At 42.7% G+C, this 25119-nt stretch overlaps 3 protein-coding genes across 3 annotated transcripts; 1 reads left to right on the top strand and 2 right to left on the bottom strand.

Moving 5' to 3' along the window:
* The first annotated feature begins 991 nt into the window (after nt 1-991).
* On the top strand, nt 992-7752 carry psma1 (proteasome 20S subunit alpha 1). The gene is made up of 10 exons (XM_061823318.1): nt 992-1105; nt 3364-3408; nt 3499-3600; nt 3761-3864; nt 3934-4022; nt 5481-5551; nt 5629-5758; nt 6588-6667; nt 6764-6868; nt 7513-7752. The coding sequence occupies exons 1-10, from the start codon at nt 1103-1105 to the stop codon at nt 7582-7584; spliced, it is 801 nt and encodes a 266-aa protein (XP_061679302.1). The 5' UTR covers nt 992-1102; the 3' UTR covers nt 7585-7752.
* Nucleotides 7753-8254: 502 nt separating this feature from the next.
* ric3b (RIC3 acetylcholine receptor chaperone b) lies at nt 8255-14012 on the bottom strand. Its single transcript, XM_061823317.1, has 6 exons — nt 13699-14012; nt 12570-12805; nt 12391-12469; nt 12216-12309; nt 11994-12130; nt 8255-9753 (listed from the first exon to the last, which is right to left on the bottom strand). Exons 1-6 carry the CDS (start codon nt 13808-13810, stop codon nt 9323-9325), a joined length of 1089 nt encoding a protein of 362 aa, XP_061679301.1. The 5' UTR covers nt 13811-14012; the 3' UTR covers nt 8255-9322.
* Nucleotides 14013-14945: 933 nt separating this feature from the next.
* On the bottom strand, nt 14946-22213 carry lmo1 (LIM domain only 1). The gene is made up of 5 exons (XM_061822567.1): nt 21950-22213; nt 20677-20890; nt 16861-16986; nt 16050-16158; nt 14946-15447 (listed from the first exon to the last, which is right to left on the bottom strand). Exons 1-4 carry the CDS (start codon nt 21972-21974, stop codon nt 16053-16055), a joined length of 471 nt encoding a protein of 156 aa, XP_061678551.1. The 5' UTR covers nt 21975-22213; the 3' UTR covers nt 14946-15447; nt 16050-16052.
* Nucleotides 22214-25119: the final 2906 nt, after the last annotated feature.

The raw sequence follows: 25119 nt of genomic DNA, 5'->3' as shown, positions 1-25119 counted from the left end.
ATGAATATTTAATATCAATAACGATACAACTTCAAACACAGATCACATTTTACATTTTGACCAAAATATTTTTATGAGTGAATAGGTTCTAAATTATTAATTTGTCAATCTGAAGCACGGTTTAAAATAACTAAAATTTCATGCACCCAAAACATTTTTTCCATGGCATGTGTGTATCTAAGGTAAGGCGTATTTCTCTATTTCTTTTGGATTTGAGATATATTTCATTCAGTATATTTTTAAACTATGTGAGTCACAGAAAATGGACATTCAACAACAGCACATTCAATAAGTTTGTGACTTGTGACTTCAATTTGTTACGATAATTTAAATGCAATTTACGTTCATCATAATTTAGCGAAACAGAGTATACGAGTTAATATCCTAAAACGTACCACAAAAATGAAAAGTCCAACAGAAAGTTTCCACTCAAGTCGAAACTATCACAGTCTAACTTTGTATGGTGAAATGAGTGAGCTATTGCCAATAAAACAAATAAATCCAAAAACAAAAAAACACTGTTTTTAGTTGTTTGCATTTAATATTTGGAGGCATTTCTTCATTTAATTTGTGTGTCTCTTTGAAACAAAAATTGCTTCTGGATATCATTTGACTGGGGCATCTGGGCTAAGTAATTAATGTGAGCCATTTTTTGCCATATATTTACATATATATATTAGTTTATATAGAGACGTATTAAACTAAAGCTTTTATACTGTATGATAGTGATAGGTGGTTTTATGGATTTTCTCCAACTGTGATACAGCACAAAATATTCAAGAGATTTCTACACGCTGTCTTCTTTTGTTTTAGTGCTGCCATCTAGTGTTCATTCGACGCCGATAATGTGATGCCGAGTGTCATTGAATTACGCGTGTTTTGTTTTTTTGAATATAAAATTATTTATTAGTTACATTACACATCCGTGCAATTTTTGGAATTAGTTTTACTCAGAAACAAACCCAAAAAAAAAAACAGCTTAGTCGTTGTTTCAGTTCGGAATTTGACTGGTTTTCCTGTGGCGTCAGGCTAGTCAGGGCAACCAATCGAGCGAAGAATACCCGGCGAGGAAGGAGATAAGCGACGAGGAAGCGACGCAAATATGGTCAGTGTGAATGAAATATTGATCAGTAAAACATGATATACGTCGTTTACACATGTGTTAAGGCACGGGGGCGCATTTTATATCAATAAATCTTTTTTAAAAAGCCGGAGTGAGTGGCTAACCTTAGCCTGCCAGCTAGCCAACTTTGGAGTGTAGTGTGAGTAAGCAAAACAGCTTGGTTGGCTGGAGCTAACGTTAGCTTCGCGAAAGCCTCTTAAACGCACTCATTGTGATTTTGTTGTTTGCTGAAGATTGCATATATGCATCTTTGAATCCACTACGACCATGCAGTATTGGAGGTAGACAATGAAGCTTGACCGTGCCTGTTGATGTGTTGTAGCAGGCTAGCGTGAATTAGCAATGAAGAGAACTTTCGTTTTCATTTGAGTCAGTCTCACTTCATTGAGAAGTTTTTAAACGTAACTAATTTGAGGCTAACTTGAATGCGGTTTTGATGTTTGCAGAAGAGCTGGCCAAGCTTTTTCCTTCCAGGGACAGTATTCAGGGAAAAAAAGACAGTAATTATTCATTTTATATTTACTGTAGATAAAAAATGAACCATTCATTGTAGCTTAGGAGACATTAAACAACTGCATAAAGTTTTTGTTAAATATATTCTGTATGCTGGGTGAGCCGTGTACGATTATATTTTTATATTTTTTTATAATTTCTCTACCAAGTTGCCCCCACCCCCTGTTTCCTTTTTATTTGCACCATACATCAATTATAAATGCGTTCACACTGATTACAAAAATCCTTGACCTTTTTCCAACTTCTGTCATGTCTTCTTTCCCCTTAGACCTTTTTTCCCTGTCATCTATTCATTAGTCTCATCCTTTCATTATTCCCTTTTGGCTGCTTTCCGTCAGACCTGTTTTTCAAGCATCTTCTCTTTTCACGCTGCCTTCTTTTCCTTCAGGCACGTTTTTTCCTTCATGACCAACTTCCTCCTTTTCATTGTTTCATCCTGAAACCTTCCCTATGTTCCCAAATTTTCCATCACTGAAACCTACTTTTCTCCCTGCCTTCCTCCAAGCTATCCTCCTTTTCTTTCAACCTGCTTCTCTGCCGTCCTTCATCCTGCCTTCTTCTGTTAGATGTTTATATCAATTCGAGCATCCTTCCTTCTATTCTTACCTTCCATTCTGACCTTATTCCTGCTGTCCTCAGGGATGAGAATTTTCCACCGATCGGCGGATTTCCAACTTTTTCAGCCCAAAATGACCATTCTCGAGATAAGCGCAAATCTGTTGAGAAAATTTCAGGGGGGGTTTGGGTATCGTGCGCCTGCCTCTCGGTGGTGGGCTCCGAGCTGCAAGTTCAGTTTAGTACTAGCACAAGCACAATTATCATATGCCGTTCTAACTTATATATATATATATATATATATATATATATATAAATATTTGCATTTTGCGACTTAAACAAAACTTGTTTGCGGCAGATTACTCGATTGTATACCAGAGTTATACAGTATAACGATCCAATCGTGTTAGTGGTTAATCGAGTTTCACCATTGCCATGTACATGTGTTCTCGGTTCTCAGAAAACTGAGCGACGGTGTGTTCAAAGTTTTACGATGGCGAAAGTGTTGGGAAAAAAAAGGATGAAGATCGAGCGAGGGCAATTGACAAGGATGCTGGAATAAAAAACTGTTTCAGACGGGCATGGGTTGGACCGAAAACGGTATCAACATGTCTAACCGAACACATACAAAAAGTGGAGATTCCCGGCAAAGTGCTGTGCATTCTGTGTTCTGATAGGAGCAAAAAATATCCAGGAGGAAACTCAACCCCCACCCCCCAAAATCAACAGACATTTTCAGTGTTTTTCCAAATTGGTAATTCTCATTCCTGTGTCCTTCACATCAGCCCTGTTTTTTTTCTCACCATCTTTTCTTCTCACATCTTTCCTTTGTCCGTCTGTCTTTTCTGCCTTCTTTACCTCTTCCCATCCACCTTAAACCCACTTTTTATTTTGAATCCTACTCAGTCGTTACTTGTTTCATCTGCTACCATTTTGGTGCATCTCATTTTACACACATAAATTATTTAGCTTGTAACTTTAAACCTTCCATCTAGAAAAGTCTTCTCCCCGAATCTGTAAGCAACAGTTTGCCTTGGTTGGGGGGCAACAGCAATAAACTTTCTTTTTTTCTTGTCCTGGCAATGCAAGACAATTATGTAAGACTCGATGGCTTCGTGATCATGTTTTTGTAGTGCAATCGTGTGAATACATTTTTGTTTTGTCTCCTGCAGTTCCGCAATCAGTACGACAACGACGTGACCGTCTGGAGTCCGCAGGTGAGCCATTTTTCAGTCTCACAATGTTTGTTTGGTATTATAAATGTTATGATTCTACGCTATATGCATCCATTTCGATGATGTGTTCAGGGTCGTATTCATCAAATTGAGTATGCCATGGAGGCTGTGAAGCAGGGCTCTGCGACTGTAGGACTCAAGTCCAAAACCCAGGCAGTCCTTGTTGCACTAAAGGTACAAAGGCTCTTTTGGCTTACTTCCTTGTGACTGAATCCATTTTATTTATGGACACAAGGAAGAATATTATAAAAGTGACTGTTTTTAATCCCCCGATGTCAGTTGGTGATATTCAGCAGAAGAAGAGATCATTTGATCATCTGTATGTTGTGTGTAGAGAGCTCAGTCCGAACTGGCGGCCCACCAAAAGAAGATTCTGCATGTTGACAACCACATCGGCATCTCTATCGCTGGACTCACTGCAGACGCCAGACTGCTATGGTGTGTTTGTTGAGGCAGAACCGCAATAACAAACACACACACACACTCACTAACGTGTCTTTCTTGCAGTAACTTCATGCGCCAGGAATGTTTGGACTCCAGGTTCGTCTTTGACCGTCCCTTGCCCACATCGCGACTCGTCCATCTCGTCGGCAGCAGTATCCTTACAGCTAGGTTACACATCTACTGTGATTGTGTTCAAATATCAGTTTAAAGGTTTATACCTACAACAGCATCCATGTTGGTTTTATGTAGCCCGTCTTTGGCATTTAGCATTGCATATTCGTGCAGTTAGTAAGTAAGTGCTGAGTAAGACAAAGTTGCATGCATTAGATGTGTGTGTGTGTGTGTGTGTGTGTGTGTGTGTGTGTGTGTGTGTGTGTGTGTGTGTGTGTGTGTGTGTATATATATACACACACACACGCTTAGTTTTTGTTTTTTTGTTTAAAGGCCCACTGTCATGAAATGCATGATTTTTAGCATATTCATGAAAAAAAGGCAGCCGCTATGGACCCATCCGTTTTTTCACCACAAAACATGATTTTGACATACATGGGTTTTTGTCACTCCCGCCATGAAAATCCTCTCGAGGGATTTGTTTCGAGAAGAAGCAGGAAGTGACGTTAGTAGCAGACGCCCTCTCAAGCGGTCCTAGTTTTACCCGCGGGAAGATAGCTCGTTGTTCCTTCGTGTTAGCCAAAATGCCGGCTCGTTGTATTGCTGGATATTGTTCGAACACTCGAGAGGATGGATTCATTCATCATACTTTTCGAAAAGACCCGGTTCGTCGTGAAAAATTGATTGCACGAGAGCTTTGTGGGTTCCAAATGACAGGTAAATGTGTATACACCTACTAAAAAAAAATAATGTTTTTTTTTTTTTTTGGGGGGGGGGGAGACCTTAATCCTCTCAGAATGTAACACATAAGTCAAATGGTGCTAAATGTGTCAATGTACCCGTTGGCGCCAAGCAGGGCTTCAGACGAGCCGCCGCCGAAGCCGTACCTCATTGGGCCGGCTCACACATTCTGTCTGAGAGTCTGTTGTTAGTTAGAAGTGATCCGCATATCGTCGAAATATTGCAGGATTCGCACGCATCCGCTTCCGTGTCCCATAGTGGGTGGCACAGCATGTTTTCAATGGCGAATATCACTGCTGACGACGTGGCAGGCAATATGCCCGCCACTTAGATGTCGCATGAGACTTCCGCAAGTGTGCGCATATTTATCGCTCGTTTATTTTTTCGTATGGACATTGAAGTGAATAATGTTATATGTATTTTTCATTACAATATCTAATTTAGAATGTTTATAGGCATGACACTTGACCTTTAAGTTACACAACAGTAAACTTTAGTAGTTTTAATGAACCCCTTGAATCAAGCACAATTAAGCTTTTTTGTTTTGCTATGTGCTAAACTAATGTTCGTTACATCTTAATTCCAAACTTTGCTCACGAGACAAGGAAGAGAATCAGATGAACGATCTTGAAAAATTCTTAAGTTGGGTCACTCGTAAGTGGAGGTAACGCTAATGAGTAGCGAATGGGGAGGGTTCACTGTAGTCGCTGAATGGTTTCACATAAGAGCAGCAGCCCTCATCCTTGACAGAAGTTCAGAAACTCAAATCCCAACACAGCGATACGGAAGGAGACCATACGGCGTCGGGCTGCTGATCGCAGGCTATGATGTAAGCTCACTCCCTTGTTTTGTATTGAAAAAAAAAAACAACGTATGTGTGATTTTGAAATGTGTTTGGTGCGTCAGGACATGGGCCCACACATCTTCCAGACGTGCCCGTCAGCCAACTACTTTGACTGCAAGGCCATGTCGATCGGCGCCCGCTCGCAGTCGGCCCGCACCTACTTGGAGAGATGCATGGACAAGTTTGCAGACTGTGAGTTCCTCTTAAAAGGCAACACTTGCAACAGACAAAGATGGAGAGACGGGATGCAGGTTCTTAGGTGGAAAGAGAAGAGAAGAGCACAGCTGAATTTTGGGACCATGATCAGAAAAGCTCAGAATTGGTTGACATTTTGATGAGGTGAAGGGTGACATATTGTGTGTCCAGAAGAGCAGGTGTTAACGTAGTAAGACTAGAAGTTTAGGGGCAGGGTTCAAATTATTTTACAATGGTGTAAGTACGTGGGTGTCAAACTCATTTTTGTCGCAGGCCACATTGTAGTTATGGTTTATGACTGTGGAACCATGAAAATCGTTTATAGCCTCATCGTATTGACACATGACATTTATGAATTACTTTTGGAATCAGAAATCAAGGATGATGGGTTTTTCAACGATTGTTGATGTTTGGTAACATAAAAACACTTGCAATCAATGTCATCATTTATGATATGACAATTTGAAATTTTGGGACAGATTTGAACAAGAATCACAGAAGTTCACATACATGATTTGCCTTTGCAGGCCACATAAAATCATGTGGCGTGCCGGATCTGGCCCCCGAGCCCTGATTTTGACACCTGCAGTGTAGCACATAGAACGAGAAATGGAGTAGGTTTTTTTTTCAGGTTGATATGTGTTAGCATTTCTACTATTAGCTTTGATCAGTTCTCATTTGTGCCAATACAGGTATCTGATCACTGGACACGGTGGAATATTCTTATCAATTTCCCTTAAAATATGTCGTCGGGTTGCTATCTTGCGCTGGTAACGTACCAAATGTTAGCATGTCATCAGTTCTCAAACCCATATTTGATGTTCAGGTAATTTGAATGAGTTGGTCCAGCACGGCCTGAGAGCCCTCAGAGAGACCCTCCCCACTGAGCAGGACCTCACCACCAAGGTATTCGATACGCTCCTCCCGATTGGTTTTGAATCACATTACACATTTTTTTTTCAATCTCGTAGTCGTCTGATAATGAATGAATCCATTTTTCAGAATGTTTCCATCGGCATTGTTGGTAAGGACATGGAATTCACCATCTATGACGACGACGATGTGGCCCCCTTCCTGGAAGGTTTGGAGGAGAGGCCGCAGAGGAAGGTAAATATGTCATCAACATTAGATGCACACCTACAGTATATGAGCATATTTTCTTTCTTTACGACAGAAGAGTGGAGGCATGTATTTGTGCGGATTTCGACTTGTTGAGGTGACTGGTAATTAATACCGTAATTTCCAGCCTATGAGCCGCAACGTTTTTCACACGCTTTCAACCCTGCGGTTTATGCGGTGATGCGGCTAATTTGTGCATTTTTTTCTAACGGCCGCAAGGGGGCACTCGAGCGGAAAAAGTAAGAGTGAGACCGGTGGAATATGTGTGCCGAGGAAGTGACTTTTACCGGTCCAGCCCTGTTAGGGCTGCGCTAGCGTGTTACTGCCGTGTCTAAGTGATTTTTATGTGGGTATGTACCAAATGGTATTTCCTTTACAGATGTACTGGGTGAGGCTGATAACGAGGTGCGCTCTGTAGGCCGGGAATTACGGTATACGCTAGGTAAAAGACGTACAAAAGGAAATTGGGGAGAAATTCAGGGAAAGGTCAACAAGCTGCGTTTTTAAAACATTACCATATCCTGTGAAATCTTGATCAATATTTTAAGTGTTTTATCCACTCAGCTCGGTAACTCGATATTAAACCATCTGTCTCGAGCTTTTTAACACGATGACCATTTTTGCCGCGTCAGGTGGCCGCACCCGCTGATGACGATGCCGCCGCTCCCGCTGCAGCCGTACCCGACGAGCCCATGGAGCACTGAGGCGGAACCCGAAGCTGACGCACTTCCTTTTTGTGATGAAATGAGTTGTGCCACCCGCCCCCAAAACATAACCTCTTCCTATTCTGCCAGCATGAGTTATTGAGTGCTTTTGTACAGGTAGAATGTACCACATGTTCAACAAATAAACTCCCCATTTTTTTGAAGTCACTAGTCACACAGTTTTTGTCACATACTGCAGAACCATTAGTATTTTTTCGTGACAGCATGTGAAACTAAAAACCCGACAGAAGCATAACTTGGTCAAAGTATTCTCACTCCGGCGGCACAGCTGGAAAGCGTTGGCCTCGCTGTTCTGAGGTCCCGGGTTCGATCCTGACCCTCCCTGTAAGGAGTTTGCATGTTCTTCCAGTGCCTGCATGGCTTTTCTCCGGGCACTCCGGTTTCCTCCCACATCCCCAAAACATGTAACATTAATTGGACACTTTAAATTGCCCCGAGGTGTGATTGTGTGTGGGGCTGTTTGTCTCCATGTGCCCTGCGATTGGCTGGCGACCAGTTCAGGGTGTACCCCGCCTCCTGCCCATTTACAGCTGGGATAGGCTCGAGCACTCGCGTGACAACTTGGCTAAGCAGCAAAGAAAATGGATGGATATTCTCACTCCCTACAAATGGTCACATTCAAAATTCAACTTCAAATGAGGCATTCGAGTGTAGTTTGAGGTATTTATTAAAAGGTGCCCATGCTCGCATGTTTTGAAAAATAACTTGTAAAAATACACATATATGCACTTAATTCAAGAAAAAAAAATCACATTGACATAAAAGGGCTCCTTTATCCAAAAACTTTTGCAAAAAGTGCTAGCCGGGTAGTAACAGTTTTCGGACAAATACTTTGTGGATGTTCTTCCATTAGGTGATATAACGGTAAGTCATCTATGCACTGGTGTGAAAATGTCTGATACATTAAAATATCTTGTCCGTGTATGGTTTTCTTTTGATATTAAGTTGTTTGTATTAAAAAAGAACATATACACCCTCATCTCTATTAGATTTGTTTGTCCTTCGATCCTAAACAATCCAAGCTGCTAATTGTAATTCCCTGTGGAAGCTTAGTCCAACATAAAAGAAAAAGAATCACATGTCGAGTTTGTAAAACAACCACAGCCACTTTAGGAAAGTCCACTGAGAAGTTGCCGTAATCGGTTCCATATATCTGTATGTCCAGACTCGTATATGAAGATAACGTGGCTTGGCGTATGTCTCTTATACTGCTCCCAGGTGGCCAAGATACGTCATTTCAATGAATACAATGACTTCGGGGGAAGACCCCTTTTCTTTCGGGCAGTTTGGTGCCAACTACTGGCGAGGATGAGTTGTCAAGATTTTTTTTTCTGTCTTAAATATCAGTGCCTGGTCTCGGTACCATTCAAGACTACCGTGTACCTTGAACTAAGGCTGCGATCGACTCATGCTATCAGTACTTGCCCATTGCTAGTTTTTGGGTATTCTATTATAGATTAATGGTACAGTTATTCACAGGAATAGTCACGCTATGAATTAAACTCAAAAGTTACAAAGTGGTTCTTGTCTAATTTTTTTTTTTTTTTCTGCATGCAGTCTTCAAAAGAAAATGAATGGATACCCCTGCTTCAAACGGACCTCAGCGACCATAATTGACGTCATCTTGCTATCGAGAAACGTTCAAGAATTCAATCCATGCAGAGTTTTTGCACACGTCTGTAATGTTTCCACACAAAACATTTGTCCAAATCAGGCTTCACTGAGACTCCTTCTTGCTTCTCCTTTTGTTCCTCCGTCGGATGGGACCACCGCCTCCGGATAGCACTTGCGTCTCCAGGTAGTCCATTTTCTGTCGCTCCATGGCGGACGTCAACTTCAAGGTGAGCTCCAACTCCTTCAACATCCCTGGCAGCTCCCCATCAGGCATTCCGATCTGGATCTGCTCCTCCTCACCCTCACATTCCCTGTTCTCCCCGCTCAGGTGGACCTCCTTCTGCTCCACGTCCAGGTTCTCCTCACCTCCCGAACCGGGACCTGGATCTTCGGCTGCCCCCAGAACGTCCGCGGGAACGTCGTCCACCCGGTTGGCCGCGTTGTCTTCTCTGACTTGTGTCTGTGATCCGCTCGTAGAATGTTGACAGCAGCAGCGACGGCGCACCCACAAGTCATGAGGATCCTCTTCTTCATCTTAGGTACGACACACAACACGATATACATACTTTTATCGTATACACTCGCTGTACTGCGCCATACTCGAGAACCAGTTCCAAATATTTTCAACCGCTTGAGTAGCTGAACAAAGTAACCAAATGTGAGAAAAAAAAAACAATTTTGCAAGCTTTGGCCAAAGGAAGGCCGTATGCACACTCCAGTCTCCTGACATTGTTAATGTCCCACCTTTACTCTCCCCCTTATACACAGTTGCTATTAAAACTCTACACACCCCTGTTGCAATGCCTGGGTTTTGTGATATCAACCCATCATGGGCAGGGTGGCAATTTTTTGCCTTATAGAGAAAAAAGTCTCCTACCAGGCCACAATAAAGGAAATAATACTTCTTTTTTGTTTATGGTTAAGTTATATGATAACTTGAGGCAGCCATGTTGGGTCAGGAAGGAAGGCAAATAACTCCGTGCTAACTTTGACCGATGAGTTATCCTCTCCTAATACCAAATTATGGCTTCAGATGAAAACACTTAAATATTTTAATATCCTGAAGGATGTAATGCGTGAAAATCATGATGTCCCAAAAATGGGACGCTGCCCACGAATGGGTTAAAAACAAGACAAAGAGTAAAAATAAAAAACAATTATATGACATAAACGTGTCAAAAGGGAATGTAAAAATAAACAAATTAGAGATGATGGGATGTTGCTGTGTTCAGTTACAGTGAAGAAAATAAGTATTTGAACACCTTCCTATGTTGCAAGTTCTCCCACTTAGAAATTATGGAGGCGTCAGAAACTTTCATCGTAGGTCCATATCCACTGTGAGAGAGATCATATAAAAAGAAAAATCCAGAAATCACAATGTATGATTTTTTTTTAACGATTTATTTGTGGGATACAGGTGCAAATAAGGATTTGAACACCTGTCTATCAGCTAAAATTGTGAGCCTCAAAGACCTTTTAGTCCGCCTTTAAAAGTCCACCTCCACTCCATGTATGATCGTGAAACAGATACACCTGTGTGAGGTCGTTAGCTGCATAAAGACACCTGTCCACCCCATACAATCAGTAAGACTCAAACTTGTAACGTGGCCAGGACCAAAGAGCTGTCCAAAGACACCAGAGACAAAATTGTGCAACTCAACACGACTGGGAAAGGGCTACGGAGAAGTTGGTGAAAAAAGGTCCACTGTTGGAGATTTCAGTAGAAAATGGAAGAAGCTAAACAATCAATCAATCAATCTCAATCGGAGTGGAGCCCCATGCAAGATATCACCTCGTGGGGTCTCAGTGATCCTAGCCCAGGACTACACGACAGGACTTGGTCAATGACCTGAAAAGAGCTGGGACCACCGTTTCCAAGGTGACTGTTGGTAATACATGAAGACGTCTCGGTTTGAAATCATGCATGGCAGGGAAGGTTCCCCTGCTTCAACCAGCACATGTCAAGGCCCGTCTTAAGTTTGCCAATGACCATTTGTACGATACAGAGGAGTCATGGGAGAACGTTTTGTGTTCAGATGAGACCAAAATGGAACTTTTTGGTCATAAGTCCGTTTGGAGGAAGACGAATGATGAGTTCCATGCCAAGAACACCATCCCTACTGTGAAGCATGGGGGTGGTAGCATCATGCTTTGAGGGTGTTTTTCTGCACATGGGACAGAACGACTGCAATGTATTAAGGAGAGGATGACCGCGGCCATGTATTGTGAGATTTTGGAGAACAATCTCTTTCCCTCAGTCAGAGCATTGAAGATGGGTCGTGGCTGGGTCTTTCAACATGACAATGACCCCAAACAGACAGCCAGGAAAACCAAGGAGTGGCTCCGTAAGAAGCATACCAAGCTTCTCCAGACCTAAACCCAACAGAAAATCTTTGGAGGGAGCTGAAACTCCATGTTTCTCACCGACAGCCCAGAAACCTGCCTGATCTCGAGAAGATCTGTGTGGAGGAGTGGGCCAAAATCCCTCCTGCAACGTGTGCAAACCTGGTGAACAACTGCAGGAAACATTTGACCTCTGTAATTGCAAACAAAGTCTGCTGTACAAAATATTAACAACATTTAACCTCAAGTCCAACGGCAATAAAATGTCAGAAATGGGTTACAGGATGAAGTTGATTTCCGCTTAATCTGAGGCACTTTAAATATTGTCAGTGTAGTTTGATTGTGATCGGTTCATTCTGAACGCAGCCACTTCGCTGCCTGCAGTATATGAGGTTGTGCACAACTACGCGACACTTGTGCAAGGACATTACCTTCTTCCCAAGGTCGCTGGTGGTGGTTGTTGGGCGTTGCCACGCCCTCCACCAACTGACCTTCCTGCATCACGCGAGTGATTTCCGTCAACTGCTGCAGGAGACTGTCCTGGTCCACGTTCACGCCCTTACTTCCCCTACAGAGCGCACATAAACATGCACATTTAGCTTGGTGTCTAGCGCTAGTTAGCACGTTAGCACCGGCGTTCTGTTCACAAACACCTGTCGGGGCTGTGCTGTGCAGTGGAAACAATGTTCTCCATCACCATCTCTGTCTCCCTCAGTTTCTCCTGCAGCTGTACCAGTTCAAAGTCAGCTGTAGGCAGGGAAAAAATACATTTTAGATGTTTGGTCATAAGATTAATATAGATGCTAATTAGCGAATATTGCAGCTCACTGATTTTCCTCTTGGTGTTCCCTGAGCGCGCTGAGGAGTATCTGCCCAATGGAGGCTGACTGCTCCCTTTTGACGTGATCTGATCACACACACACAAAAAAAAAAACATTATTATTGCTATTCATCCATTTTTGTGTGTGCACGTAATTATATGAGCCTAAGCCAATGAGAGAGCGGACCTTGAAGAGGATATAGAGGATGTAGAGTAAGATTCCAAATCCGTAGACTGGAATGATTTGTCCCGCCAGGTTGGATTTTGCCGCAGTTCCCAGCCCGGCTCCCGTTCCCGCGCCTTTGGCACGGGCGACACCAGCATCCCCTTTGTGGGCTCTGGAGGAGGAGCCCGATCCCGCCGCCACTCTCTGACCTCGGCCCTCCGGGGCCGTGTGACGGTGCACCATGGGCGGGAAGTGGCCTGCGTACACAAGACCGCCAAGTATGAATTTTGCTCTGTGATAATCTTATAAATGAACAGTTTGTCTGATTTTGCTCTAGGTACAGTTCATATTTCAGTCAAGGTCCATTTTACAAACTAATGAAAACATAACTCAAAAATTATATTAGACTACTCCCTCTGCCTCTCTCTCTTTCTCTCTTACAAAATGACCAGTGCGAAATAAATTTTTATAGAAGTTAAATGTGTGTATATACACACACACAGTTAAATTATCCAATGGAAAGTCATTATTTTAAATAAAAAGCAGTTCATAATTTACATGGCAAAAGAAAAAAATCTTGGCTACAATAAAATGATCTATTATTATCTATTATGCGTCTAAGTAGAAATTAAAGATCCTTAAAGGTTATTTGTACAAACCAAAATAAAAAATCAATATTAGTTGCATATTATTCTAATTACACGTTAATAGAATGTTATTTAAATATAGTAAATAATAGAATACAGTGCCCCTCATTAATGTTTTTTTCAATAAATTATAAATATATATGAAGAAAAAAATACACAGAACTAATACCTTTTCATTGATGTTTAAATGATTGGAATTGATACCCAATTATGGATGAATAACAAAGACACTTATTTGGTTTGTATTTCTTGTGTCTTTGCTGTTTAGTAATTATGAAAAAATTAAATAAGTAGCGCAAATACTAAGGAGTGTTCCCAAGCATAATAGCGCCCTCACCATTCTCAGGGAGGAGAGTGTAACTACAAGGACGGTCAACCATCGCTCTTTCGAACCACCCGGAAAAAAATCAAATCAAATCAAAACACGACACAGGTAATCGAACACCTCAAAGGGAAACTCGTCGCTACTTCGACGCGGAAAAGAGCTTCCGTGAGCGACGCACCTTCGCTTGCATCCTTCCTCCCGCGAGACAGCAACATCCGGGGAAGCAGCAGGGCAACGCACAGCACCAAGCAGGTAGCCAGCGTCACCTTCTGGAAGGTGGACATCGCCATGGCAGCAACAGCCGTCTGAGGTCACACCCAACAAGCTGCCACAGAGTGACGGACGAAAAGAGAAGCGGCGGCGGCGGCAGCGGCGCTTCTTGCGGCGATCGGATTTCCTTGTGGAACCGGAAGTGCGCCTTTATTTGCGATGCCGAAATTCGGCCACAAAATGGCGCCAAAGCGCAGCATCACAAACCCAACGTCAATTCAATTCCCGTAATCCCCACTGGAGGGGCTAATTTTGGCCATCCATTCAGCTATTTTCTTCGCCGCCTATCCTCACAAGGGTCGCGGGGAGTGCTGGAGCCTATCCCAGCTGTCAACGGGCAAGAAGCAGGGGACACCCTGAACTGGTTGCCAGCCAATCCCAGGGCACAAGGAGACAGACAACAGTCGCACTCACAATCAGACCTTGGGGCAATTTAGAGTGTCCCGTTAATGTTGCATGATTTGGGGATGTGGGAGGAAACTGGAGTGCCTGGAAAAAACCCACGGGGAGAACATGCAAACTCCACACAGGCGGGTCCGGGATTGAACCCGAGACCGCAGAACTGTGATGCCGCCCAGGTAATTCTAGTTCCAGTTTATATTACATATTTGAAAAACATACTGTTCTGTGTGTTTGTTTGTTTTGTTTGTTTTGTTTTTTTTCCCAATAGATAGTTGGGATTTTAGGATTCTTATAACTATTGATTTTTACACATTTATAACATTCATTTTGCTTGCTGAAGTTTCAGGATTGTCTTTTTTTTATGTGGATCAAATATATATATTTGTATTATGATGTGAATTTGATTAGTATTGTGGACAATTCATTTTTATTTAATTCAAATAAAAACATTGTAATTATACATCGTATTCATTGTTAATCCACTTGATTCATTTTATTTTATTGCAAGGGCATTTAAAATATTTGTGTTCTTTTTAATGAAATATCCACATCCACATTTGATTATAAATTAGTTATTAATTATATTTCTTTAATTTTTTTAAACTGACACAATTTAAGGTTGGTTCAAATTAGGATGTCCTGGCCTTGGTGGAGGAATGAAGATCACTTTGTAATGACTTTTTATTTCTTCAACCCAAAAAAAGACATCGCTTTAATGGTCTCACCATTTTTTAATAATAAAACAGCCTCTTGTTCTTTTTTTAACATGGAAACATTAATTTGTTTTGACAAATGAGATATAAATAATGAATACTATACATCATACTTATTATTTATTGGCTAAACTATTCTGATAGAGTTTCAGTGGAGAAGAAAAATGAATTTTTAAAAAAAGGACACATGAAACCATCTTTGGTGGCAATGAAGAATAAATTGATTGTCCTCTGTTTTTTTTTTTTTTTGGGGGGGGGGCACACCCGGTGTGCCAGATAGGTCAATTAATCTTAAAACAAAGTTGTACTGTTTCTTTAAAAAAAAAAAAAAAAAAAAGAACTATTACATGTGGTCTTGATGTTAGATCCAAGATGGTGGGGATGCCCCAAGATGGGGATCCACATCCTTTAGGTGTCGGCTCATCTTTAGTTTTGTAGCCGTGTCTTGACTTCGTTGTCACTTCTGACAATTTTTGCCAACAAAGAGTTCGACAACGGGCTGGAGAAGGTCTAAAATGTTTTTCGGCGGCCCATTTCTTCACCTGAAATAAGCAAGAAAGGACGCTTGAATAGAAGAAGCCGTTCATTATTAAAATAGTTGTCAAAGTCAATGTTGGACAAAGTAGAAGTTTTACATGCACATTTGATTTTATTTGACCTCATCTCTACATGACTTGGCCCTTCCTTCGATTTCTTTCTGTCCGTCTGTTTTTCTGTCTATATTTTATTCATAAAAATCTGTGATTAATCATTATTATTATGACAAAAAATCTGCTCTATCTACCTATATATATATATATATATATATAATATATATATAGAGAGAGAGAGAGAGGAGAGAGAGAGAGAGAGAGAGAGAGAGAGAGAGAGAGAGAGAGAAGAGAGAGAGAGAGAGAGAGAGAGAGAGAGAATGGTTAAATTCAGATTAGGTTTTTTTTGGAGGGGGGGCTCAAATGATATTATATACATATATTATTTGCAGTATGTCCAAAGAGGTCGTGTGCTATGCAGCGATGGTTACAGTATATGTTCTCTTGTTACGGTTGCACATTCTTTCGGAATGAGAGGGTGACACTCAGGTCTTCTCACAAAAAAAAAAAAAAGCCAAAGAAAAAGCAAAGTGTGGACTTTATCTTTCGGTTACCCGTCACTGCGCCGGCCTTTCTGCGCCGCCATTGAGATGGCCCCCCTCATAATCCAGCTGGCACAGGATCATGTTGTTCTTCAGGAAGAATCGGTCGCCAACGCAAAAACTGCACAGGGGAGAAAGAAGTTTATTCCCCAGAAGAAAAAAAAATTGCGGATTCCGTAGTTCATCTCCACTTCACTGTGCCCTGATTGCACTAACAACATGGGTGCTGTTGAGCTATTTTACACAAACGTGGCAAAACCGATCTGCGGTCTATTTTTCTAAAAACTGATTGTCAGTTTTCAATTCTCCCCAAGAAACAGACAATATTTGGGGAAATATTGTCACATTTATGTGGACGTTCATGCAAGTTATTGCCAGGGGTTACTTTGGCTTCCTTTTTCTAAAGGAAAGACGGAAAATTGTTTTTTTTTTTTTTTTTACCATCATATCACCTTGTAGTTGAATAACATCAAACTAGGGAAAGATGGCTTCCCTGACACCCATTCCACACTTAGTATCTATGCTATGCTAACAGTGCTAATTGTACGTGACAACAGCCTGAATACAGACGTACTCTACAAGGTTTTTAATCCCACTGAAAATGAAAGTACTTTACTCCATTTGATCATGTGGATCGTTGCACATGATTAAAATAATATTACAAATGAAGTTACTACGTTCTAATCATGCTCAGCTGCTGTACGTGTTCAAACTACTTAAGTAAATTCAAAGGGCTTTTTTTCCCCGTACAGTTCCCAACGACGACTTCCACAAGTGCGATTTGCTACGCTAATGGCTACGCTGACCGCCACGCTTATCTTACCGCTGTCGGCAGAGCTGACAGGCGAAACAGTCCAGGTGGTAAACGTTGTCCCGCGCCCTCATCACCATCTCAAACGCGGGGATCAGCTTAGTGCAGGCGGCGCATTTCCCCGTCACACCGAACAGCCTGAACGGGAACAGCAATGTCCAAGTCGGTTGCACACTCGCTACAGCGCAGAAAAAGACCATCATAGACCTGCTCCACGTTACATAAACAGAGAACTGAAAATTCATTTTTGTGGGAAAGGGAGTTGATTTGAGGGAGGGGCTACTTTTACATAAGCGGGGGCCGCAGCAACCCTTAGTTGTAACACTTAAAACTCCTTCACTGCCATTGATAGACTTAGAATCCAAATACTATCCATGTCAAAGGGGAGGGCTGGCAGTGGTTAACCTTAACCTTTAGCCATAACCCTTGAACATAACCCTAACCCCTAACCAAGGGGTGCCTAGACTTTTTTACCCCAAGATCTACTTTTCAAGCAGCCAGCCTCCCACAAGCTACCGACGGGGGGTGGTGATGATGCTCCCAAACCATTTTAAAGTTAATGTTATGTTGCCTCCTATATTTAAAATACAGAATTAGCTATTGTGCACTGTATTGTCTGTGCTGGATCAGGCAGTGTCAAGGTGGAATTTTAAAATGACACACCATCTCATCCTGTACTGTCTACGTTGGCTTTGGAGCAGACCTTTCCCACTCGGAAAAGAGAAAATCTCGTCCGGTTTAACCACTTTTTCTTTGATTATTCACATACTCCGACAGTCATTGCATCTTAAAACAACACCATTTCTTTTTTTAAATTTCTCCATTAATATCGAAAGTAAATATAAGCAGCATGTTTAGCTCGTCTTTGCTCTACGTTGCCCGGACTCTGTTGCTAACTAAAGCAGCAGTAGTGGACGCTGTCATTATAAAACACATTGATGGGCTGCGTAAGTACTGTAACATTTGTAATTATGAGTGTACGCCTTTAAGAGCCAGTCGATCGCGATTGACCCATTGAGCACCCCTGCCCTAACCTTTAACTGTAACATTTAACCATAACCTGAATCCCTAATTCATTTCATCTTATACCCCCCCAAAAAAACTAACTGTAAACCTCATCCCAATAATTCTCAAACCTTTGACATTAAGTTCCACTTCAGAAAATCGGCAAGCGAGGAATAAAGTGGTCATAAAATAGAGCCAGAGGTTTTATTCCCCCCCCCCAAAATGGCGCTTTATTATAGTAAGACATTGTATCAGTATGCACGGTAATGTAATTCATTGAATTTAAAAATTAAAGACACCTAAAAAGTATTTAAAATGTAATGTACGAAGTTCTATCGCATGTTTTGAGTGTTGTACATTTTATTTGTATTTGATTGAATGATTCTGGCACGTACGGTACCACCGGAGGACAATCACTGCTTTAGCCTATTAACATAATCTCATTCTCAACACTTAAACCTTGACTGTAATCCTGCCCTTTAACCCTAATCCCAACCTCTATCCCTTGACTGTAATCCTCCACTGTAACCGTTAACCCTAACCCATAACCACAACGCAAATCCCTGACCCGTACCCGTAATTGGTAAACATAACCCCTAACCGTTAAACCATACCCCTTGACTGCGATCCCTAACCCTTACCCGAACCTTAAACATATTTGTAAACATTCACTGTATTCCGTAACCAAAATCCGAACCCCTAAACCTTAAAGTATTCTTTAGGTGTCACGCTTAACCACAAAAACCCTGAATCAAAAACCCAAACAGCTTAGTGTAATATTGAAGTGCAACCGCAACCCTATCTTCCTTACTTTAAAAAAAATCCTCACTCCAATCCTTCGTCATTTTGCATAAAAACTTTCCTTATTACACTGTAACTACACTATTAAACTCCAAACCACAACTTGTTCATCCGACGAGCTTTGAACTGCGAGGAAGACAGAAGCGGGCCATCATTTTTACGGTATCAATCGTGGTTTCACATTCTATAGTGGTGACTCATTAGTGGCGTCACCGCCGCCGATTACGGACATGAACTCCGCACGTTAAGATAAGCCTCCGTCTCGTGCTGTCCCAGCATGCAACAGAAGGTCACCGAGCGAGCATCCAATCTCGGCAACAAAAAGAGCGGTGGCGACCGCCATGCTCTCATCTAACGAGCAGCAGGCACCTGGTGGGCTCTGTTCCCTCCGTTCGGTTTTTAACAAGGCTACGCGGCTCAATGCTAATTCTCCGCTAATGGCCCAATTAAAACAAATCACATGGTTCTAATCCCGCTCTTCAAAGGGCTCCGGGCCCGGGCCCATGACGAGGAAAGCAGGAGGCGACGGAGCCAATTTAACCGTCAAAGGGGGCTTTTTTTTTTTTTTTTCCGCTGGGCGAAGTGCGGCGCGCGGCTAATGAGCGACTTAGCGGCCAGCAAATCCAGATGGAGTGCGCGCCAGGCCCGACAGCACATGAGCTTGGCGAATCAGGAGGTGCGCAGCTGACCGCTGAGCTCGTTATTTCCCCCAAAGAAGTCTCGGCGGAGTCGTCCGGGCAACGACCACGATCCCATAATAGATAGCGCAAAGCGTGCTCTGACCGTTAGGATGGTTTTTCGGCTTCCAAAATTGTGGATGAACGACGAGTTTGTAGGTTCCAAGACATTGAGAAACTGTACTTGGTTGTTTTTGGACGCGGCAGCACGGTGAGCAAGTGGTTGGTTCGTCGACCTCACAGTTGAGCAATATTGCGTTCAAAAATGGACATTCTTGTCATTAAAAAATAAAAAAAAGATTAATAGTGATGTGATTTCTTCATCGAAAAGCATCTCTTTTGGGTCAGCACACTAAAAAAAAAAGCGCTGGCTCTTTCGGCTCGCGAGAAGCTGTTCACATTTTTTGTTGCAACAATCATCAAGATCTTCTCCCATGTTGGAGTGGCTTTTCTGTGAGCATGCAAATTTCATCCCCAAAAACATGTACGTTACCTTCATTGAAGACTCTAAATTGCCCGTGAATGCGAATGTTTGCTGGCCTAAATGTGCCCTGCCCGTCACCCTCAAGTCATTTTGAATATGAGAACACATGGTTGGCGCACATATCTTTAGGCAGCGTCACCCATCCCTCTTTGAAACATCTCTAAAGTATCCGTGCACAGATTGCCTTCAGAAACCCTTCTGTACCCTTTTCCAGATCTGTACCTGGAGATAATCCTGTCTCAAAGTTCTACAGACAACTCCTTTGAAGTCATGCTTGGCTTGTGTGAGGACAGACACCACAATAATGACTCAACAAAGACTTGGTCTTGCGTGGTCTCAACTTCTTAATGACTTGGTATTGACTGCACAAAGTTCTTGCCTTTGACCTGGCCTTCTAAAAGTCTTGTTATTGACTTGTGTTAACATCTTAAAGTCCAGTTCTTGACACTCCTGAGTCTTTGACTTGATATGGCCTCAACTAAAGAAAGATTTGGTGTTGACTCCTTAAAGTCTTTGTCTTGACTTGGGATCAGCTCCTCAAAGTCTTGGTCTTGATGTGGGCTCAACCCCGTTGATTGGTCTCGACTCCTCAAAGACTTACTCTTGACTTGGTAATCTCAACTGCGGAACCTTATGTACTGGAGACAGGTGTGCGGCTTTCCAAATAATATCCAATCAACCGAATGTATGACATGTGGACACCAATTAAGATGTAGAAATATTCTCAAAGTTGAGCAATGGAAACAGGATGCACCTGAGCTCAATTTTTACATTCATGGCTTCTGTTAGTATTTTACAACAAAATGAGAAAAAAATGAGGTGCAGCGACTCATTTCCATGGATACTTTTAGCACATCGTACCTGAGGTAGTCCTGGCGGCACAGGATGAGGTTGGCTCGGGTGTAGAGGGTGGAGCCCACCCGGCCCAGCCGGCAGTCGCAGCAGGTGCACTTGAGACAGTCCTCGTGCCAGTAGCGGTCCAGCGCCTGCAGCATGAAGCGGTCCCTGATCTTCCCGTTGCAGCCAGCGCAGCCTCGAGGCTTCTCTCTGGACTGGAGGGACACCAGGGACACACCTGGGGAATAGAAGGTAGGAAAGAGGGGGGGCTCACTTGAGGCAAGCTCGGGTACACTGCGCAGGATTTTTGGAGCAGTTTGGGTAAGAGGTAGGACAAGATACGCTGCTCTTCATTGACGGATCGTCACAGACTGGCCCTCGTCTACCTTGTACTTTAACGACAGTTCACCGTATTGTACTGAGCAACCAGGACAGATGATGAGACGCGTGTGCGTTTTCTGAAGTCACAATAATTTATAAATGATACTCTTGTGATGTGGCATCACAACAAAAGCAAGGTATTAAAAAGAATGACAACGTGACAGCAGCTCAAAGGACAATGTTTCAATCCGTTTTCTTCTGCTTATCCCCATGTCAGGTCGTGGCGGCAGCAGCTCAAAAGCAGGAAAGTCTAGACTTGTCTCCCCAGCCAGTTTTTCCAGATATGAGGGGGATTCCACAGCATTCCATTCCAGCCAAGAGACTTACTATCTTCAGCTTGTCCTAGGTTGTCCCTGGGGCCTCCTCCCAGTGGGGCATGCCAACCAGACGCTTGACCCACCTTATTTGACTCCTCTCGATGCGGAGGAGCAGGTGCTCGATTCTCAGTTCTCATCCTATCTTCAAAGGAGACCCCGCAGCCTGCGTAACAGACTCATTCCTGTTGCTTGTTCAAGCCCCAAAGCTTGTGACCGTAGTTTAGGTTGTGGGAAAAAAAAGTTTTGTACTTTTCGACCTGTAGATTTTTCCGCACGATTCTGAATTGAAGTCACTTTTTTTTTTCCTCTTTGCCATCACTCGTTACACTTCTGTGCTGACGTTACCCGAGATAAAATGCCAAAGAAAAATCCAAGCAAATAAATGGTGGCACTTTTTTCTGCTTCTGTTGTCATCCTCACACTTTTTCTATCAATCTTGACTGACATTAACACCACAAAATGCATAAGGAGTCCTTTTGATACTCACTACTGCGGAAATTTTCCCGACATAGCTCTTGCAAAGACACTTCAAGCTTCAACTGTTGCAGTGATGAGCACATTAGCTTTCAGGAAAGCAGCATAAAGAGACAATCACTCACTGTCCTCCTTGTCCAGCACCATCATACTCTCCAAGCGCCGCACCACCTCCACTCTGGTCTCCCGGGAAGCAATCGATTCTCCCCCAAAAAAGTTTATCAAGCGTCAAAAGTAGCTTCAGTCAGAGGAGAAGCGTCACGCGGCCATCGCCATTTGTTTTCTGTTTTTGGTTTTTGTTTTTTTTTTTGCGTGAGACCACCAGCTTCTCTCCTCCGAACGTTGCCTCTTATCTGAGCTGATGTCAGTGCTCAAGCATTCCTGCTCTATGTGCGGAGGCTGCCGCTTTGTGCAATACATCCATCCTCCACCCCCTCTAGAACTCTCCTCTCTCTCCCCCTTCTCTTGCTCTCTCAGTCTAATTATATGAAGTCATTATGCTCAGCTCTGATAGTAACCGCCAGCCCCACACCCCCCTCCCTGAATCAATTATTCAATATGCAGTCACACACCAGGACTGCCGCGGCCTGAGGTGCTTTAGAATGAGCTTATTCAACTCCAAGGACAGCAATTATCTCCGGGGCGCCGCCGCTTCAGCGCCGTGCTTGACAGACGATCAACTGTTGGGCTGCCGGAGGCACGTTAGTGGACAGATTCACGCAAGAAAGTGACCGGTAGAATTTACTGTTTTCCAGCTGAAGTGCGTGTACTGCCCAGGGTTGTATTAATGTCCTCCAGGGGCGTGGGCGAGATTAATACTGTAATAGCGGTCAAGTAGAATGCTCAAAGTTTGAACTCCAAGCGACCATGATTTAACGCAATTCCTGTTATGGCTACAAACAGGCTTCTTTTGTGTTTGTTTTTGTGTGTTTTTTTTCAGGGTGTATGCAGTAGTGTAGCTTCACATACTACGTATTGGGATCACTGATTTTGTGCACACGAAACATTGATACACAAAACAAAAACCGTGGTGCACATTGAATTTGTGTACTCTTTGCAGCAGGGACTACTTGTGTGGTGCGCACCGAGCAAAACAAATTTTCCCTGGTACACATGACACAGTCGAACCCGAGTTTACTTGTCTGTACCAACCAAACATTTCCTGATGCGCATTAGAGTTTTTTTTGAGTGCCTTCCAGGGGGTGTGCGCGTTTAGGTGTGTAATAGTGATGTGGCAGGGAGAAAAAATTCATCAAAACTGAATGTTTGCATGGTTCAACAGGTTTGGTCTTCTTCTTCTTTTCCTTTCGGCTTGTCCCGTTAGGGGTCGCCACAGCGTGTCATCTTTTTCCATCTAAGCCTATCTCCTGCATCTTCCTATCTCACCCCAACTGCCTTCATGTCTTCCCTCACAACATCCATCAACCTTTTCTTTGGTGTTCCTCTCGCTCTTTTGCCTGGGAGCTCCATCCTCAGCATCCTTCTACCAATATACTCACTCTCTCGCCTCTGAACATGTCCAAACCATCGAAGTCTGCTCTCTCGAATCTTGTCTCCAAAACATCCAACTTTGGCTGTCCCTCTAATGAGCTCATTTCTAATCCTATCCAACCTGGTCACTCCGAGCGAGAACCTCAACATCTTCATTTCTGCCACCTCCAGTTCTGCTTCCTGTTGTTTCTTCAGTGCCACCGTCTCTAATCCGTACATCATGGCTGGCCTCACCACTGTTTTATAAACTTTGCCCTTCATCCTAGCGGAGACTCTTCTGTCACATAACACACCACACACCTTCCACTGGCTGTTCTATCCAGCTTGGACCCGTTTCTTCACTTTCTTACCACACTCACCATTGCTCTGTATTGTTGACCCCAAGTATTTGAAGTCGTCCACCCTCACCATCTCTTCTCCCTGGAGCTTCACTCTTCCTCCTCCGCCCCTCACATTCATGCACATATGTTCTGTTTTACTTCGGCTAATCTTCATTCCTCTCCTTTCCAGTCAGTGCATGCCTCCATCTTTCTAATTTTTCAGCAGATTTGTTGTTATGGTATATTTCAAAGTTTTAAGTATGGGAGAGGTAGGTGTCAACTTTAGGGATGTTGAAGGTATTGCCTTAATTCTGTGCTCCAAATGAGCAATCTCTGGTCCACAACGAACAAGCCAACCCTGGTGCGCACCACAGTTCCCTGGAGTGCACTCCAATGAGCCCGTAAAAGTATAATAAAGGTCTGCTAAAATCCTTAAAGTGAACTTAGTTTTCAATTACCTGTTTGATATATGTGATCTTTTTCAATTTGAGTTACAACTTTTGCTAATAATTTCCATATTTCACAATTTTTACAAATCATTATTTCAACATTCCACCATTGTTTTTTCGTTGCAGTGCATTCTGGGTAATGACGTCAAATGGGGACATGCCAAACGCCCGGACTTTTTAGAACGACAGACGCTGTTCAGACATTTCAAATCAGGCCGGAGTGTGATCAGGGAAATGTGAAGTGGGGGGGAGGGGCGCAATTTCGGTGGTATATCTGGAGCTAGTACTTGTGTTTAAAGTTATATACATACCTATTTTACTATTTTTACTACTAACTCGGTGTCTGGTGGCGATAGTTTGTTTACAACAACTGCTGCTGCTGCTAACGTGGGCTGATGAAGGTACACGGTCAGCGCCGTTTGTTTTCCGCATCCTTTTGCTCGTATTTCGCTTGTCATACGCGACCGTTTAGGCTCCTTGTGAGGAAAGATTGCCGGCACTGCATTGGATTTAAGCCGTCGCTTAAACCTAGACACACTGGTGAGCTCTCTCATGTGCTGGGGGCCGTCAAAGGCTTCGAACAACTGCGAATCTTTTGGCAGCTCAACCCTTCCTTACCACCGCTTCCTCATCTTTATCACTTTGGGGAAGCTACAAATTCTTACATCCTTTTTTGCATTCCATTCTAACTGTAAATTGCATTCCAAAGTGGCCCAGTATACCATTTTAACTCTTTTCACTGACAATAAGTTTGCAAGTGGCTAGCTTAGCTCCACAGAGAGCAGAAACAACAATTTTACAGCCATTCTACATCATCACCATTCCCAGAATTCTTTGTGAACGCAATAGTGTATTAAATTGTGTTCTAAACAAAATATTTTGGGGAATTTATAGGAATAATTTATAAATATATACACCCCTGTATTTCAGTAGTCCCAACCACAATCCGTTCCAGAAAACGGTTCGAGATGTGAGTTGTTCGAAAACCGAATCGATGTTTCCCATTACAATGAATGGAAAAAGAATTAATGCGTT

Source organism: Syngnathoides biaculeatus, chromosome 6 (assembly GCF_019802595.1).
Source record: "Syngnathoides biaculeatus isolate LvHL_M chromosome 6, ASM1980259v1, whole genome shotgun sequence".
Taxonomy (NCBI): Eukaryota; Metazoa; Chordata; class Actinopteri; order Syngnathiformes; family Syngnathidae; genus Syngnathoides; species Syngnathoides biaculeatus.
This window is presented reverse-complemented; position numbering and strand designations above follow the sequence as displayed.